The sequence below is a fragment of the Macaca mulatta genome, chromosome 1, assembly GCF_049350105.2.
Source record: "Macaca mulatta isolate MMU2019108-1 chromosome 1, T2T-MMU8v2.0, whole genome shotgun sequence".
Classification (NCBI taxonomy): Eukaryota; Metazoa; Chordata; class Mammalia; order Primates; family Cercopithecidae; genus Macaca; species Macaca mulatta.
In genome coordinates, this window is record NC_133406.1 from 110,428,769 (window position 1) to 110,444,548 (window position 15,780).

Below are 15,780 nucleotides of genomic sequence, written 5' to 3' on the forward strand. Positions count from 1 at the left end.
TGTGGTGGTGGGATTCTCCCCATCCCGCGGGACCATGGCTGGGACTCTCGAGACTCTCTGAGGCCAGCTGGTTTAAGGCAACTATCTCTCTTTTATAGGGAAGGAGGAAATGGTGGCAGGCCCGCACAACCTCAGCATCACTGTAATCGCTGGTGGCTTTTATGAGCCAGTCATGGGGCCGGAGTCCGGCCAACTGTCTGTCCTTCTGTCCCAGTTTGGTGACTTACTCATGGAGGGAGGGGCGGTTAGGTACTAGAAGCTGTGTTCTAGAAGCTGGACGGCTGACTGTATTGTGGTTGATGTCACTCGTCTATCCATGATCACATGGATATATCACTTATAATCTCTCTGTAGCAGGATGGAGGTAGGATGGAGCTTAGACTTCAAGAAGAACTTCCCAGTGGGGAAGCTGGGGAGAAAGAGATGGCTCTAATTTGGCATAGGAAAGGAGGGGAACTCAAAGCGCTTTCTTTTCCAGTGGCTCTCCCGAAAGGCCTTGACCTTTGGCCTGGCGGGGTCGGTGCTGTTTGGATCTTGGAATATTTATTTTCTTTTTCCTCTCCCTGCTTGTGGCTGAAAGTATTCTGAGGCATTTGTCCTGGAGCTGTGGGAGAACTAGCCATTAGGCCCCTTTCTCCTAGTAGTGGGAACTAGATAGGGGTCTCATGTAGACAGGCATGCCCAATGCGGTCCACAGCATTTAGTGGTACACATGCAGGAAGGTGTGCAACGCATACACACTGGTATATAGACACCCACAGAGCAGCTGCTGCACTGCGGGAGGTGGGGGGTAGTGAATGGCAAAGATGATTAAAGGATTGGAGAGTTGGGATGGGTTTGAGGGGACCGGAGGCAAGAAGGCGAAGGGCATAGCAAGAACTTTGAAGAGAGAAGGGCTGACTGGAGCAGGAGGGATTAAGGTTAGACCACAGATGGGCAGGCAGAGCCCTGTCTGCAAAATAAAGAGCATGGCTTGTGAGTCAAGGAGCCTTGGCTGACTTCCATCCCTGCCCCTTACCCCTCCCTCACATGCTCCTCTCTGTGGTCCTGGCACAGCCTGCCTCTGCCCCTCACACTGACCGTGTGTCCCCGGGTCACTCCTCTTGGGCCCCAGCTTTCCAGATGTACAGAGTTTCGCCTTTCGGTGATTAACACCTGGGTGTTTTGGTGGTTTGTCGCTGGTCTCTGTTGCCCTCCCCACTCACCTTGATGAACAAGGCCACTGTGAGGCATCAAGGCTACATCAAAGCCCTCAGGCATTTGGGGGTAGGTCCTTGGCCTAGGTGATCCCCAAGGCCCTCTTCATCTGACATTTTCCTTTTCCTGTGGCTGAGGCTACAAGCCTCTTTTTTCTGAGAGCCAAGTCATGCTTCTGGTTAGTCCTGGCTGGTGTGGAGACAGGGGAATGCATTCATTGATTCTGCACAGGACCCTGGTAACCAAGGGGGTGGGAGGCTCTTGTGCCTGTCTTACGTCTCTTCTTTCTGCTGTAGGCTGGGAGGGGAGGGACATGTCCAAAGCTCTGGCCTGTCACTTGCCACACCCAGGCGGGACCATATTTACTCATTTAAACTTACCCTCCCAGGAGGCTCTGGGCTCTAGGCCTGGTCACTGACCTTGGCTTGTTGCCTCTGGCTAGGTGCTCTGGCCACTCTCCTAGGAGCTGGGCAGACCAGGAAACCATACAGAGGGAGGTTTTTTTTTTTTTTTTTTTTTTTTTTGTCCCCTGGTCAAAGGAGCTTTACCCTCAGCATTACCCCACTTGCCCAACTTTCCAGTATACTTTGAAGACCAAAAACCAAAACTTTTAAATTTTTTTTTGAGGCAAGATCTTGCTCTGTTGTCCAGGCTGGAGTGCAGTGGTGCCATCATGGCTCACTGCAGCCTCCCATTCAAGCGATCCTCCCACCTCAGCCTTCTGGGTAGCTGGGACTCCAGGTGTGAGCCATCGTGCCCCGCCCAAAAACCAAAACTTTTGAGATCCCAGTGGAGAGAGGTGACAGGTTCCCAAAGGGGAGGGAGGAAACTTCCATTTCTTGTGTTCGTGTGTGCCAAGCTTTGTACTGAGCATGGGAACATAAGAAGACTGTTTCTCTCTAAAACTGTTATTTTGGATTGGAAAACAGAGTCTCAGAGATTTAAGTGACTTATTTAAGCTTTCCTAGTTATTAGGTGTAAAGGGCTTTTGTCTGAGATTAAAGGAGAGATCCTGCCCTGCAGGACAGGGCAATGGAAAGGAGGCCTGAGAGGAGGAGGAGGAGAAATTGAAGGGAAGAGAAAACCAGGATTCCTCAGTAGAGGGCAGAGAACCGGCCTTTGGTGGCAAGGTGAGGGAGGTATTGCTTTGACTTGAGTGTCATGGAGAAAGCCCCCAAAGCAAGGGTTTGAGGGCAAGATCAAATGACACTCCAAGACCCCTCCTGCTATCCCTGTGAGCTGCCGCATGGGACTAATGAGAAGACATTGGAGTGGGAAGGCTTGAACCACAAGAGGCTGGGCTTGTTTCAAGGCAGACACAAGGCCAGTGTGAGCCTCCCAGGCCCAGACCTGGGGAGTTGGCCCTGGAAGGAATGTGCTAGAACTTCCAGATGAGGGAGACTCGCTCCCACTCCCCTCCAGGTTGTGAGCAGAAGCCCTGTGCCCAACAGTCAGTCTGCCTCTGCCCCTTATTTCTGGTGACCTTGAGCAACTCCCTGCCCATCTCTGTGTGAGTTTCCATACCTGCGAAAGGGAAGTGTTGCTACCTGCCTCACATGGGAAGGGAAGGGAAGGAGGTTCCGCCAGAAAAAGTGTGATGGTTACATCTTTTCTCTCAGATCTTGAGCCTTAGGCTGGCCCAGGACTTGCCTGAAACAGGGATGGGGGCAAGCAATGCCTTTGGTGTCCAGGGTAGGGACTGAGGAGGCCTTGAGGGTTCCTCCTGGCCTAGGGCTCTGTTTGGCCCTGGGATGGTTTGGGAAGCTGAGCCCAGCCCTCCCCTCCCCATCCAGCCATCTCCTTGTCTGAGAACCCGCCTCCTCCACACTTAGCCCCACGAGTCTTGCCAGATCCCTCTGGCTGCTTGCTTGCTTACCCCTCATGATTCTCTCATCCTCAACCCACCAGCAAATACCTAGGGTTGAGGGTTGAGAGAACAAAGAATACGGAGAGAGCCCATCCCTGAGTTTCAAGTAGAAATGCGCGGCAGGAGGCTGGAGTGAGGAGAGGGGGCTTGGTCCCTTTTCCTGGGGTCTTTCCACTCCAGCTGGATCAAGTAATGTGTAGGCAAGGGAATAGAGCAAGGGGTTTGAGGGATGACCTCAAACCTTGAGATTTTCCCTTTAAAGCATGCGTGTATTGTGCATTTGGTGAGAGATGATGGTTGGGGTAGACTAGGAGGATGGGAATGATCTGGAAGTGGATTTTTCAAACCTTCCTGTCACCTCTCTCCTTAACCTATGTGCCCCTTTCCTCCAGCCACCACCACTGCCTCCTCTGTGCTGAGTCTCCTTATGCAGGCCTCTGGGGCCCGTGATGGCTGAGTTGGGGACAGGTGTCCTAGCCCAGCTGCTTCCTCTTGTCTCCCCCACCTGTCAACCTGGGGGTGGGGAGCTAAGGGGGCGGGGAGTTAGGGGAACCACTTAGCCCCTCACCTGTTCTGAGGGGTGGGGCCCTGGTTGTAAACTGTAGCAGGGGAGTCAAGAGTAGACAACAGGCAGGACTTCCCCTCAGAGGAAAGATAACTGCAGATCATAATAATGGCAGGGAAAACTTGATAGACAGAGGTCCTTGCTGGCAAAAATCTGAAGGGTCCCTGCACAGCATCCTCATGAAAGGGTTAGAAGCCAGGTATTGGTAAGGGGCACAGATTTGGGGACATGTATCTTCATAGCCTTGTGCAGGTACTGCTCTCCCTACCCCCTTCCCTCTGGGCCCCCCCTCCATCTGGCTGGGCATCTTAGCCTCACCTGGCACCTTTCCTGAAAGCAGCAAGCTAATCCTGTAAGAGCTGCCTGGCTGGCCGCCTCAGCAGGCCCACGCAGCCACGATGCCCGCCCTCCCTCCGCTGCCAGGGGCTTAGAGGACTGTCCTTCGAGTTAGAAGGAGACCCAGCCATTGCCCTGAACGGCCCCTTTAAATCCTCAGTGGCTTCTCGAGGTCATGATGTCTCTAGGAGGATTTGCTTTCCCTGATTGGATTGGCCTCTTTCGGGTCCCCTGTCATCATCGTAGGTGAACCCTTCATGTTCTCCACCTCCCCTTTCCTCATAATTAGTGCTGTCCAGTCTGAGGTCCCAGACCTTGGACTCTCTCCCCTCTCTCTTTGCTCTCATGTCCCAGCAATGAGGGCTCAGACCCCTTCATCTGCTTCAGCCAGAGCAGCCCTGTCTCAGTTCTGTGGGTGAGAAGAAAGGATCTTGCTGCTTTAAAAAAGGGGACAAACACAGCCCAGGAAGAGAATGCCCTTCTGAGACTGTCTGCTGCCTGCCTCTCTCCATTTTTCTCTCTTCAGCCTGCCCTTCCTTTGGCCAGGGGCCCACACTCCTCATTACCCCATGCCCTTATTTCCATGGAAAGTCCCTCCCCTGATCTAACCATTAGCCCACCCGCTGCAATGGCAGGCAGCCCAGACCCAGCACTGGTGGCATTATGCTCATTCCAACGGCTCTCAAGCAGATCCGCCCCCAAGGCCCCAGCTGCCACTTTCACTTCTGTCTCCTGAGACCCCAGAGGGAAGTTGGGTTGGGGAGGTGGAAGGTGACACACTAACCGTCCCAACGGCCCCCACCTCTCCTCAGTCAGGGCTTCTGATGGCTAAGGGCCCCTGTCCATTGCTCTTGTCTAGATGACCAAAGTGGGTTAAGTAATAGTGGAAGGATTGGCTGCGGTGGGAGGGACGGCACTTAGATAGCAGGAAGGACTTCCTAGGATTGGAGACCACTGCTGGGCTTCATTGTTTCAGAGGATATGGAAGCGGTGTAGATACTCTGGACAAATGTAGGTCAGACTTAAAGGTAGGTAGGAGATTGGTTGTCTGCAGCTCCCATTGGTTGGCATACAATGCTGGGGCCTCCATGCCCTCCCACGTGTCACCAGCCTCACATGCTTGGTTGGAGGGCTTCTGACAAAGCAAGTTTGAGCCCCAGAGACTACTTTGAGTCCAAGGACTCAGCCCTGAGAAGTTTTTTCTGTAGTCTTATATCTATCCTACCTGCTGTCCTGGGCCATTTCCTCCCACCCTGCACTGTGGGTGGGTTTTGGAAATGGAGATAGAAATGGAAGTAAAGGACAGCTCACCTCCATCCTGCTGCTGCTGCCCCAACCTTGGCACTAAAGAGGGGAATGGGATTCTTCTCCTGTGACGCCTCAGGGCAGTGACAGAGCCACACTTCACCCTGTGAATCTTACCAAACTCCTGTAGCTGCCATGCTTGCTTATTCCTCGTGATTTCACACCCCTCCCCCATCTCTGCCTAGACAAGAGTAGGGGACCCAGTTGTACTGAGAGCTCTAGACTGTATCACTGTGGGTTACTATAAATCCAATAATGCTTTCTGGAGGGGAAAGATGGGAACAAAGGCCTGAGGTGCCAAGAACTCCACGTGGTGTCCCCAAATGCCTATGGATCCTGGGTGGGGGTGACCCAGGTCCTGGAATGGGAAGTTGAGCCTGAAGGAATAAGGTCAGAGACACTATGCAAATCCTCATGCAAATGAGTGGTAGTGAGTCATTGCAGCTTGGCCTGCTGGGATGGAATCTGAAGACAGCCTTAGGCTTGGGTTCTAGAGCTGGTCCCACCAGGGACCAAACAGTGACCTTGGGCTAGTTGCTGCTCAGTAACCACAAGCAGGTGGTCTGATAGGCATTCCCAGTGTGTGAGGGGATTGGGATGGCTGAGCCTCTGCCACAAGGGCATTGTGTGCCCCACTTGGTACTTGTTCTGGCTGACCAGAGCCTTTGTCAACCCTTGGCCATCTGTTGGAGGGTTACTGTTTAGAAGGCACCTGCCCCTTCACCAGCCCCATCCTGACTCTCTTCTAGCACCCTCATTGCCTTTCCTCCCCAGCAGGAGGATGACAGACCCAGACAGGCCATCTCTTTGGTTCCTCTCCATGAATTACACAATTCTGACCTCCCTTCCCTTTGGGCTTCCCCAGAGAGCACAGGAGCCATGTGTTTGGGCCAGAAGGGCATTTGGGTACCTAGTCCACCCAGCTACCCATAATACGGGCCAGTGGGGTGAAGCCTGTAGAAGGCAGTGACTTACTCAGGATTACACCTTAGACCAGAGCAGGGACTAGAACCCAGGTATCCAGAATCCCAGCTTAGAGACCCCATATTTCCCTAAGCTGTTCATTCTCCTACCTCACCCATCCCTTCTCTACTGGGACTCAATCTCCTGTTGCCCCCAAATACTTCCTGAGATCAGTCTGGGTAGCTCTAGGAGCTTGTTTTGCAGGGTGGGATGGTTACCTAGGAGCCAGTCCAGAGGCCATAAGGGGAAGGTCAGAGCAGGAGTGGGAAGTGCTGGACCCTGGGTGACAGGCTGCTGCCTTGTAGGGAGCCAAACGGCCTCACAGCTGCTACAGGAAGGATGAGAGCTAGACTACAGGAAGGACAAGCTGGGGTGGGGAAGACATGGAGGAGGCTCAGGAGACAGACCCTCACTGGAGAGGCATCTCCTGGGCAGAGAACAGGATGACCCCATCCCAGGAGACTTGCCAGGGAGAAGAGGGCGGGAAGCCTAGGGTGGGGCTCAGGAGAGTTGTCCAGCGGAAGCTAGGGGGAGGGCTCAGCCCTGCTGTCCATACCGGGTGCTCCCCTTGGCAAGTCAGGTCCTGTCCCTTAAGCTGAGACTGCAGGGCCTGCCCCCCACTTGAGTTCCTAGGGTGCCTGGGGCCTGAGACCACCCCTGCCCCAGGCCCAGCTTTCCTGGACTGCCTGCCCCCACAGCCCGACAGCCCGCCCCCAGGTCCCCTGTCGGTGAGTTAAAATTAGCTCAGTGCCCGGCTAAAAATAGCCCCTGCCCAGCCCTGAGGCTGCTGGACTGGGGGAGGGGAGTCCCCGAGGGAGGGAAAGACGGTGGGAACCAGGGATTTGGGTAGTGAGCCTGCCAGACAGAACTTTGAAGGGTTGAGGCTGGGGCCCTGCTTTGATATGAGACCCTAGAAGCACTTCTGGGGTGAAGAAAAGAGGCTGCTGTGGGAGGGGGCGGGGACAGAGAGGGGGCAGAGAGAATGCAGCATGAGAGGGAGACCCGAGAGGGGCCCAGGAGCAGGGGCGTGGGGAGCAGGCCATGCAGGAGGGGGTGTGAGAATTGGGCTGTGTGTGGGATGGGGAGAGGGACAATGTGAGGCTCCTGCCTTGGCTCAGATTTCAGAGGGGTAATGCCCCCCACTTCCTTTGTGAAGGAAGAGCTCACTATGTGAACCACAGAATGATTCTGGACCATCTTGCCTGGGTGTTTGGGGGCATCACTGGGTTCACCTCGCCACCCTGTCTCCCAGAGCTCCTTAGCCTGTGTCTCTGCACTAGGGAAGAGGTCCCAGGGCTGAAGTTGGGGGAGAGAAATGACTAGGAAGGTTGTGAACCTGGGGGTAGGATGGGTAATAAGGCAGGGCCTGGGGATCGAGCTGGGCAGCTGTGGTCCTTGGTCCTCGGTCCTCACTTCTGCTGCCTCTTAGGGCTGGCCTGCCTGCTCTGGGATACTCCTTCCGGGGCTGGGTCTGGGTCCAGTCCAGGCCCCCGAGGGCCCCCTTGCCTCTCCCTGCCCTTGCCCTGGGTGGGACCTGCCCCTCCCTTGTCTGTCTCTTGGCTGGACTGCAAGTTCTCAGAGGGCAGGGGTGGTGTCCTGTTGAGTTATTCCCCCAGCGCTGGGCCAGGAGTCAGTCCTGGAAGCCGTTGTTGAACCTGTCTCTTGTTCTCTACCTGCTTCTCTCTGAATCTTTGTCTCTGCGGGTCTCCTGCCTCTCCCTCTCCTCTAGCCCTCTCCTTGTCTGTCTCTGCTTCTGCCCCATAATGCCTTCTGGCCTTGCTGCCTCTTTTTCTCTGTTATCTTTCCTGTGTCTGTGTGTCTGTCCCCCCTCTGCCACCCTCTTCTGTGTCTGCCTCACCCACGCCTCCTCCCTCATTAGTGAGCAGGCTGCTTGAGGCCGCCTGACTGTGGGGGTGACAGGTGGATTGGATTGTCACCCCCTCCCCCAGTGCCTGCTGCTTATTTCATGCCCTGCAGCCCAGCCACAGGGAAGGGGCGGGAGGAGGGATGACAGCTGTCTCCAGCGCCTCCTGCCTTACCCTCCAGTCCTCAGCCTCCAGCCCGGAGCAGCCTGGGAGGGAGAGATGAAGGGCCCGCCTAATGAGAGCTCCCTTTCTCACCATGAGGAAGAGCAGGTTGAGGCCCACTGCTCTGTGATGCGAGGCTGCTCACTCAGCCTCTCTGGGCATCTGCTCCCTTTTGACCTGTGCTGGTATGGGAACTCTGGAAGCGATGCCCTGTGGTTTCTTTGAGCCTTGGGACCACTAGGATGGGAACAGATATGGGTGGAACGGTATAGGGGAGAAGGAAAGGTAGGTACTCCCCTGCCAAGAGCAAGAAAGAGAGGATAGAGGCTGGCCATGGGAAAGGAATTCCCCTGCAGCTCCATGGGAAGGACAGCTCTGCTCAGCCCTGCTGCAGCTGCAGGGAGGCTGCCCTGACCTCTCCCCTTCACCGCTCTCCCCACTGGCCCCAGGCCACCTTCACACAGGAACTGAGATAGCATCATTCTGAAACCTGAGAATGGTTTGAATATTGCTCAGGTACCAAGAGGTGTTGCACTGGGGGAGCCAGGGACCTGTTTCTTCTCCCATGCCCCCTGCAAACCAGTCCTCCTTTAGGGTACCTTTTGCACATCATTTGTAGCTCATTTGTATGTAAACACAACCCACAGGTTCTAATTGGGTCTGTACCTGGGCTTGGAAAAATGGCCATCAGTGGGGTCCTTCTGGATTTCCCCTGGTCCTCTCAGCTCTCCTTCTTGTCAAGGGTGTTGTCAGAGGAGCCTCCTGCCCTGCATCCTCCCTGCTGTCCATTTGTGAAGTCTTCTTCTCAGCCACCCTTCTCTATAGTTGGTGAGTCTGTGCCTGCTTCCCTCTCTGGGCATCTGCTCCCTTTTGACCTGTGCTGGTATGGGAGCTCTGGAAGCAGGTGCCCTGTACTTTCTTTGAGCCTTGGGACCACTAGGATGGGAACAGATATGGGTGGACATTGCCAAATGTCCTCCCCATCTTTGCTTCTCACATGTCTACCAGGAAGGCCCTGCCTCTGCCTGTCCCAGCCCCCTGCCACCCACGAGGTTCACCCTGCCCCACCCTTGTCCTGTCCACGGAGTCAGGTGAATCAGAGTCAAGCAGCCAGAGCCTTGAGAGCCTTTGAAGGGGAACTTTTGGTGACATAGATACTGTCAGCCCGAGGAGTCATAGCTGTGGCCTGAGGTCAGGATTCGGCAGGCCCTGGGGCCATCGGAACGGGAAGGCCATCCTGACTAACCCCATCTCTTTGGTAGCCCAAGTCCTCCCAAGCCCTGGGCTCCAGATACCAGGCAGGGTGAAGGAGAGAGGGTTAGAAAAGAAGCAGCCAAGGGCCAGATCATCTGCGAGGGCTTCCTAGAGGAGGAGTAGACCAGACAGGAGAAGAATGGGGCCAGGGGAGGCTGGAAAGGAGACACTCACATCTGGAGAACAGATGCCCAGGCCTCTGGCTCCTGCCAGTTGGTTAGGTAATTAGGCAGAGGGCTAATTAAGGAGGTCCAGGTGTTCATTAAAACCTTCCTAATTGTATAGGAGGGAGGTTTAGCCAGGATAGGCCTCCAAACCTTGGATAGGGTCAGGTTAGGGTATTTTGTGCCTACCTAGGCCCCAGCTGCCCCTTCCTCCAAAATCAGGGTTGAGTTCATGTTGTTGCCCCAGGGCTTTCAAAGACCCTGCAGCAATGTGGAATGGAGAGCAGAAGGAAAAAAGGTCAGTACACACTACGCCTGCTTTGTAGAGAGGTTTGTGGTTAGATGGGAGGAAGGACTGCCTAAGGCAGGGGCATCTCCTCCTCTGGCAGTGTTGGCACAGAGGTGGGAGCAGCAGTGGGGAAAGGGCCCTGGGAAGCATGGAATTATAAAATGTGCTTTGGGCTACCTTGATAGGGAGTGGGGATACATGGGGCCTGGTCTTTTTAACCCTGACTTCTCTCTGTCAGACGATGCTCAGTGAATCTCTGTGGCTTCCCTGCCTTCTCAGCCCTGATCCCTCTCTCGTCCCAGCTCCCCCAGCTTGAGGCGGGGGTGGGGGGGGCGGTGTAGGAGATCAGCCAGGGAGCTGGTTGCCAGGCGACAGTTGCCTAAGCAACCCCATCCTCTCCATCTCCATGTGCTCAGGGCTGCTCCTTAGAAGACTTTAGAGTCTCACCCTCTGCACCAGCCAACCTGAGGGTGGGGAGGGTTGAGGACTAGGATACCAGGCGTGGTTGGAGGGTGGGTGGTGTCCAAATCTTCAGGGGCCGTTGGGAGAGGAAGGGTTCTAGCTCCATAGATGATAGAATGAGAGGAACTGGTACTGCAGCAAGACCATTGGAGGTTAGACTGCAAGAAGGACTTCTCACAGCGCCACAACAATGAAATAGTATTTTCTTCTTTTCAACAGACATTTCCTGACCTCCTTCTTACAGGAGATAGAGTAGTAAAAAAGACAGATGTGATTCCTGCCCTCATGAAACTTTAGCCTCATGGAGGAGCCAGGCGTTAAATAAAAGCACAGAATCATAGTTATTCACAATGGTGGTAAGTGCTAGAAAGATTACAAGAGTGACTTTTCTGAGGGTCATGAAAACAAAGAGAGGTTTATCTTCCAGTTCGGAGGAAGAGGCAGTATTGGTCATAAGCTGACAGAGGTTACATCTCGGCAAGAATTTGGTTATGAACTAAAGGTGCTGAGAGGGAGATGGTAAAGGGGAGAGAGGGAAGGTGGATGCTCTAAATCAGAGGAGGCCGGTAGTTCCTGCATTTACCAGTCTAGATTGAGTTTTCAAGGCTAAGCCAGAGAATCCCATTTAAAAAGCCAACTATTGGTAGCCCCCTCCCCTTGCCCTCTGTGTGCCCTCCCCTACCTTCCCTGCCAAAGCCCACAACACTGTAGCTCTAGAAAGCGTGGTCTTTGGATTGCACCGGGAAGGAGGGAAGCTGAAATCCCCGGGCCGGAGCCTTTGCAATGGGAACTTGGCAGACACTGGGGTCACAGGTGAGGAATGGGGTGTCTGGAGGTGGTTTGGGGCCCAGGTGTCTGCTGGGCCACTCAGGACTGGCTGGGCTGGTGTTGCTCTTGTCCCAGGGTACCAGTAGGAGGCCCAGGGCCCATGGAGCACCTTGAGGACAAGGAGGAGGGGAAGAGGAGGCCGGACAGGTGGCTCACACCTCTAACCCCAGCACTTTGGGAGGCTGAAGCGGGAGGACTGCTTGAGCCCAGGAGTTCAAGACCATCCTGGGCAACATAGGAGGAGACTCTGTCTCTACAAAAGTCAAAAAATTGGCCAGGCGCAGTGGCTTATGCCTGTAATCCCAGCACTTTGGGAGGCTGAGGCGGGCGTATCACGAGGTCAGGAGTTTGAGGCCAGCCTGACCAACATGGTGAAACCCCGTCTCTACTGAAAATACAAAAGTTAGCCAGGTGTGATGGCACGTGCCTGTAATTCCAGCTATGCGGGAGGCTGAGACAGGAGAATCGCTTGAATCAGGGAGGCAGAGGTTGCAGTGAGCCGAGATCATGCCACTGCACTCCAGTGTTGGCGACAGAGTGAGACTCTGTCTCAAAAAAAAAAAAAAAGTCAAAAAATTAGTTGGGCATGGCAGTACACACTCATGGTCCGAGCTACTTGGGAGGTGAGGTAGGAGGATCACTTGAGCCCAGGAGTTTGAACCAGCCTGAGCCACATAGCGACACCCTGTATCTACAAAAAAAAAAATTATTAATAAATTATCTGGGTGTGATGGCACACACCTGTATTCTCATCTACTTGAGAGGCTGAGGCTGGAAGGTTGAAGCTGCAGTGAGCTGTGATTGTACATTCCAGCCTGGACAACAGAGCAAGACCCTATCTTAAAAAACAACCACCACCACCAAAAAAAAAAAAAAAAAGAAGAAGAAAGGTAGGGGATCATTTGAAGAGCAATGCATTTATCTGCATTGTTTTCTGTAGATATCCAGGCAGAGCAGAAGCTCTCCAGCTGGGCTGGGGAGCAGTCTTGGTAATGGGGCCGGTATTCCCAGCTCCTCCCCAGTCATAGATTCCATGTCTTTCCTCTCCCGCTTCCTTCATGAGCAAGAGACCAAGGATGAACTTTAGCATCTACTGTGGTACCTTAGGGGCCATGTTGAGTTGGGCTGGAAAGACTCCAGGGAAACTCAGCAGCCATTGGCAGTGGGAGCTGGGGGGTAGGGGTAGGGGTTGTTCTCTGTCATCAAACACCTCTACCCAGGTAGTGGGCAGTGGGTGCAGAGGATCAGACAGTGGATGGGGGTCTACATCCCTAGACTCTGCAGTAGGGTCTCTGAGCATGGGGCTCTATGGAAGGGGAGCTCTGGAGGGGAGGGTGGGCATTCTCTGGTCCAGGCTTCTCCCAGGACCCAAATAGAGTGGCTTTAGAAAGCCTGGGCCCCAGTTCACTGTCCTCTTCCAACATCTTCCAGAAAGCTCCACTTTTGATGCAAGGACTCCTGGAATCAGAGCTGGAGGGGCCCTGAAGTCATTCCGTGCCTCCATCCCATCCTGGGCCCTTCCAGTCCCCAAGGACTCACCCAGCCTGTGTAGGCACTGCCCACACTGGAGAGAATGCACCTTTTCTGGCCCAGGCTGTGCTGCCATCCTTGAGCCCCCTCCCATCCTATGGTGCCTCCTGGAGTTGTGCAGTGCAGGGGCTGTTTCTCCTCCTGGCTTTAGCATGGAGCTGTTCAACCAGTGGGCTGTGAGAGGGTTACAGGTGTCCTGAGACAGCAAGTTCTCTGCCTGGTGCCTGCATCCGCCTGGCTGCCAGTGGCCTCCCCAGGGTGTATCATTTGGCCCTGTATTTTCTCTGTCTGCTTCAAGATGTGCAAGGTTGGGAAGCACTACTGTTAGACTGAGCTTGGATTCTAGATGTGGCACATACCGCTAGAGCAGGAATCAGCAAACTATGGCCCGTGGACCAAATCTGGCCCATGCCCATTTTTGTAAATGTAGTTGTATTGGATCACAGCCATGCTCATGCTCATTCATTTGTGTGTTGCTGTCTGTTGCTTTCATGGTACAGTGACAGAGTTGAGTAGTTAAAACAGAGATTGTATGGTCTGCAAAGCCTGAAATATTTACTATCTGGCCCCAAAATGTCCATCTCCTGGTCTAGAGGAATGGTTTCATTGTTTTAAGCAGCACAACTCTTTCCTCAAACAAAAATCTTAGGCTGGGCGTGTCCGAAGGTAGCGAGTTAGCTCAATTGATTGTTCACAGTCAGTTACCGATCGAACTCCTTGTTCTACTCTTTCCTCTCTTCTCATTTCTGCACTTGACTAGGCTTATAAAAATAAAAAGAAACCTTAGGCTTAAGCTCACTGAGGAAACAGATTGGTGTGGAGGAACTCTAGTTGAAGGGAGATGTGGGTGCTACAACCCCAGGCCCCACTACAGGACTCCAGGCCCCAGCTCTGGTATGTTCTTGAGCCAGGGGCACCAGAGACATCCCATCCTGGCACCAGGTATACCATGCTTGTTTTTCACTGACTGGGCAGATGTCCTCTCAGCATTGTCTCCAGTCCAAGCTCCAGAATGGGAACCATAGTTCTAGGCCAGAGGAGCAGCTGGAGCCCCCGGGTGTCCATACTACAAGCAGGTTCTAGAGAGAAGAATGGGCCATGGGATATTCTCTGAGACCCGGACCCTTGGAAGCCAGGAGGTCCATTTACTCTGACCTAGAGCCTGAGGACAGCAGTGACCAAGGAGAAAGAGCCTGGGCCTTGGTGTGAGCTCCAGCTTGTGCCTGGCTGTGGCATACCATTGCCTCAGACAGCATTGCCTCATGTTGAGGGTGGAGCTCAGATGCTGCCAGCCTCTCACAGGGGTGCTGCGAGCCTGGCCTGTGTGCCCAGGGAGCAGGGCTGGGGGTTTTGGGGGCTCAGAGTCCTGTCATGACCCTCCCCTTCCAGGAGGCTGTGCAGAAGGTATCCTGCAGACCATGAACTGAGCACTGTTCCCAGACTGTTCATGAGCACAGTGTAAGGGGTGCCAAGATCCACCACCCAGCGAGCCCCTCCCCTCCGTAGCACGACGACCCTCAGAGAAGATGGGGAGGAAAAAGATTCAGATCCAGCGAATCACCGACGAGCGGAACCGACAGGTAGGGAAGTCTTAGAGCCACACAAAGCGGGTGAGGGCAGGGAGCAGGCCTCTGCCTCTACTCCCTCCAGGCATTCCAAGAGGGCTTTGTGGAAGAGGGGAAACTATGAGCTATTACAGAAGGGGAAGGGAGATTGGGAGAAGAGGAACCCCAACCTCTTCGCAGTTCTTGGAGCTCTGTGTCCCAGGATTCCAAGGCTCATCTGCTGCCACAGCTAGATGAGCCCATGTTCCCATCCCAGAGCCATATGCAAGCCTTAGGTCATACCCCCAGGCACTCCCCATTTCCCAACAGGAATCCTCCCCCTCTTCTTCTCCACTGACCTCTTCATAGCCTCCAGCACAGAGGTGTGGAGTTCTGTCCACCTGACTCCTGCCCCTTCAGTGAGTGGACTCTGGGCTGTATCTCAGCCCTACAAGCACTAGCCTGGTCCTTCCCCAAACCAGGGACTCCTGAGACCAGGGGCTGTGTCACACTGAGAATGGGGGCTCCTGAGGGCAGGGGCAATGTCCAGCCATCTGTAGGCTGGGACTCCCAGTCAGTCCTTAACTGAGCCAGATCTGGCCGCCCACCCATCCTTCTCTGCAGGTGACTTTCACCAAGCGGAAGTTTGGCCTGATGAAGAAGGCGTATGAACTGAGCGTGCTATGTGACTGCGAGATCGCACTCATCATCTTCAACCACTCCAACAAGCTGTTCCAGTACGCTAGCACCGACATGGACAAGGTGCTGCTCAAGTACACGGAGTACAATGAGCCACACGAGAGCCGCACCAATGCCGACATCATCGAGGTGGGTCCACACATACAGGCACCAGGACACACCCCCTGCCTGCATCCACATGGACACATGCCCGCGTTGCATGTACACGCAGACCTGCCTTTGCACACACCCTGGTATACATGCCCCTTGTAGCCCCTCACCTGTGTGCACACACATACAAACCCTCCTCCCATCACACAAACCCAGGGCCTGAGGAGGAAGCAAGGGCAGTTCAGGTGAACAGGCCAGTGCCAGGCTGCCGGCCCACACCCACCCTGCCCTCTCCAAGAGTCTATCTTCTGTCGTCCAGCGTGATGTAACATCTCTCTTGCCTTCTTGCATCCTGTCTTTCTCTTTGTCTCTCTTCCCCCACTTCTCCATCTTTTGGTGTGCTTCTGCACCTGCCTCTTCCTTTTTTAAATCTCCCTCTTTGTTTCCATCTCTCCTGCTGTCTCTGTCTGTTTGTGGGCCTGGTGGTTCTATTTTCTGTTTCAAAGAGAGCCAACATTGTGAACTGTTGAAGGACATAGGCTTTGGAATTCAGCTCTGACCTTTATTGGCCACATGGCCTTGGGCAGGTGCTTAGGCTTTCCCGAGCCTTGGTGCCCACCTCCACAAAATGGGGCCAGTACCTGCTTTGAAGGGTGCTGT

The 15,780-nt window shown here is 54.2% G+C and overlaps 1 protein-coding gene across 13 annotated transcripts in view; it reads left to right on the forward strand.

The window, feature by feature from the left end:
- The window catches only part of MEF2D (myocyte enhancer factor 2D), a 38,557-nt gene that overhangs the window by 3,371 nt on the left and 19,406 nt on the right, over nucleotides 1-15,780 (forward strand). For all 13 annotated transcript variants that reach the window (XR_013397338.1, XR_013397341.1, XR_013397348.1 and 10 more), the window contains exons 2-3: nucleotides 14,177-14,367; nucleotides 14,956-15,159. Coding sequence is in view for 10 of the 13 variants with exons in the window: in XM_077943875.1 (XP_077800001.1) it covers nucleotides 14,314-14,367; nucleotides 14,956-15,159 (258 nt within the window). In the remaining 3 variants the exon portion in view is untranslated. The remainder of the gene's footprint in view (nucleotides 1-14,176; nucleotides 14,368-14,955; nucleotides 15,160-15,780) is intronic.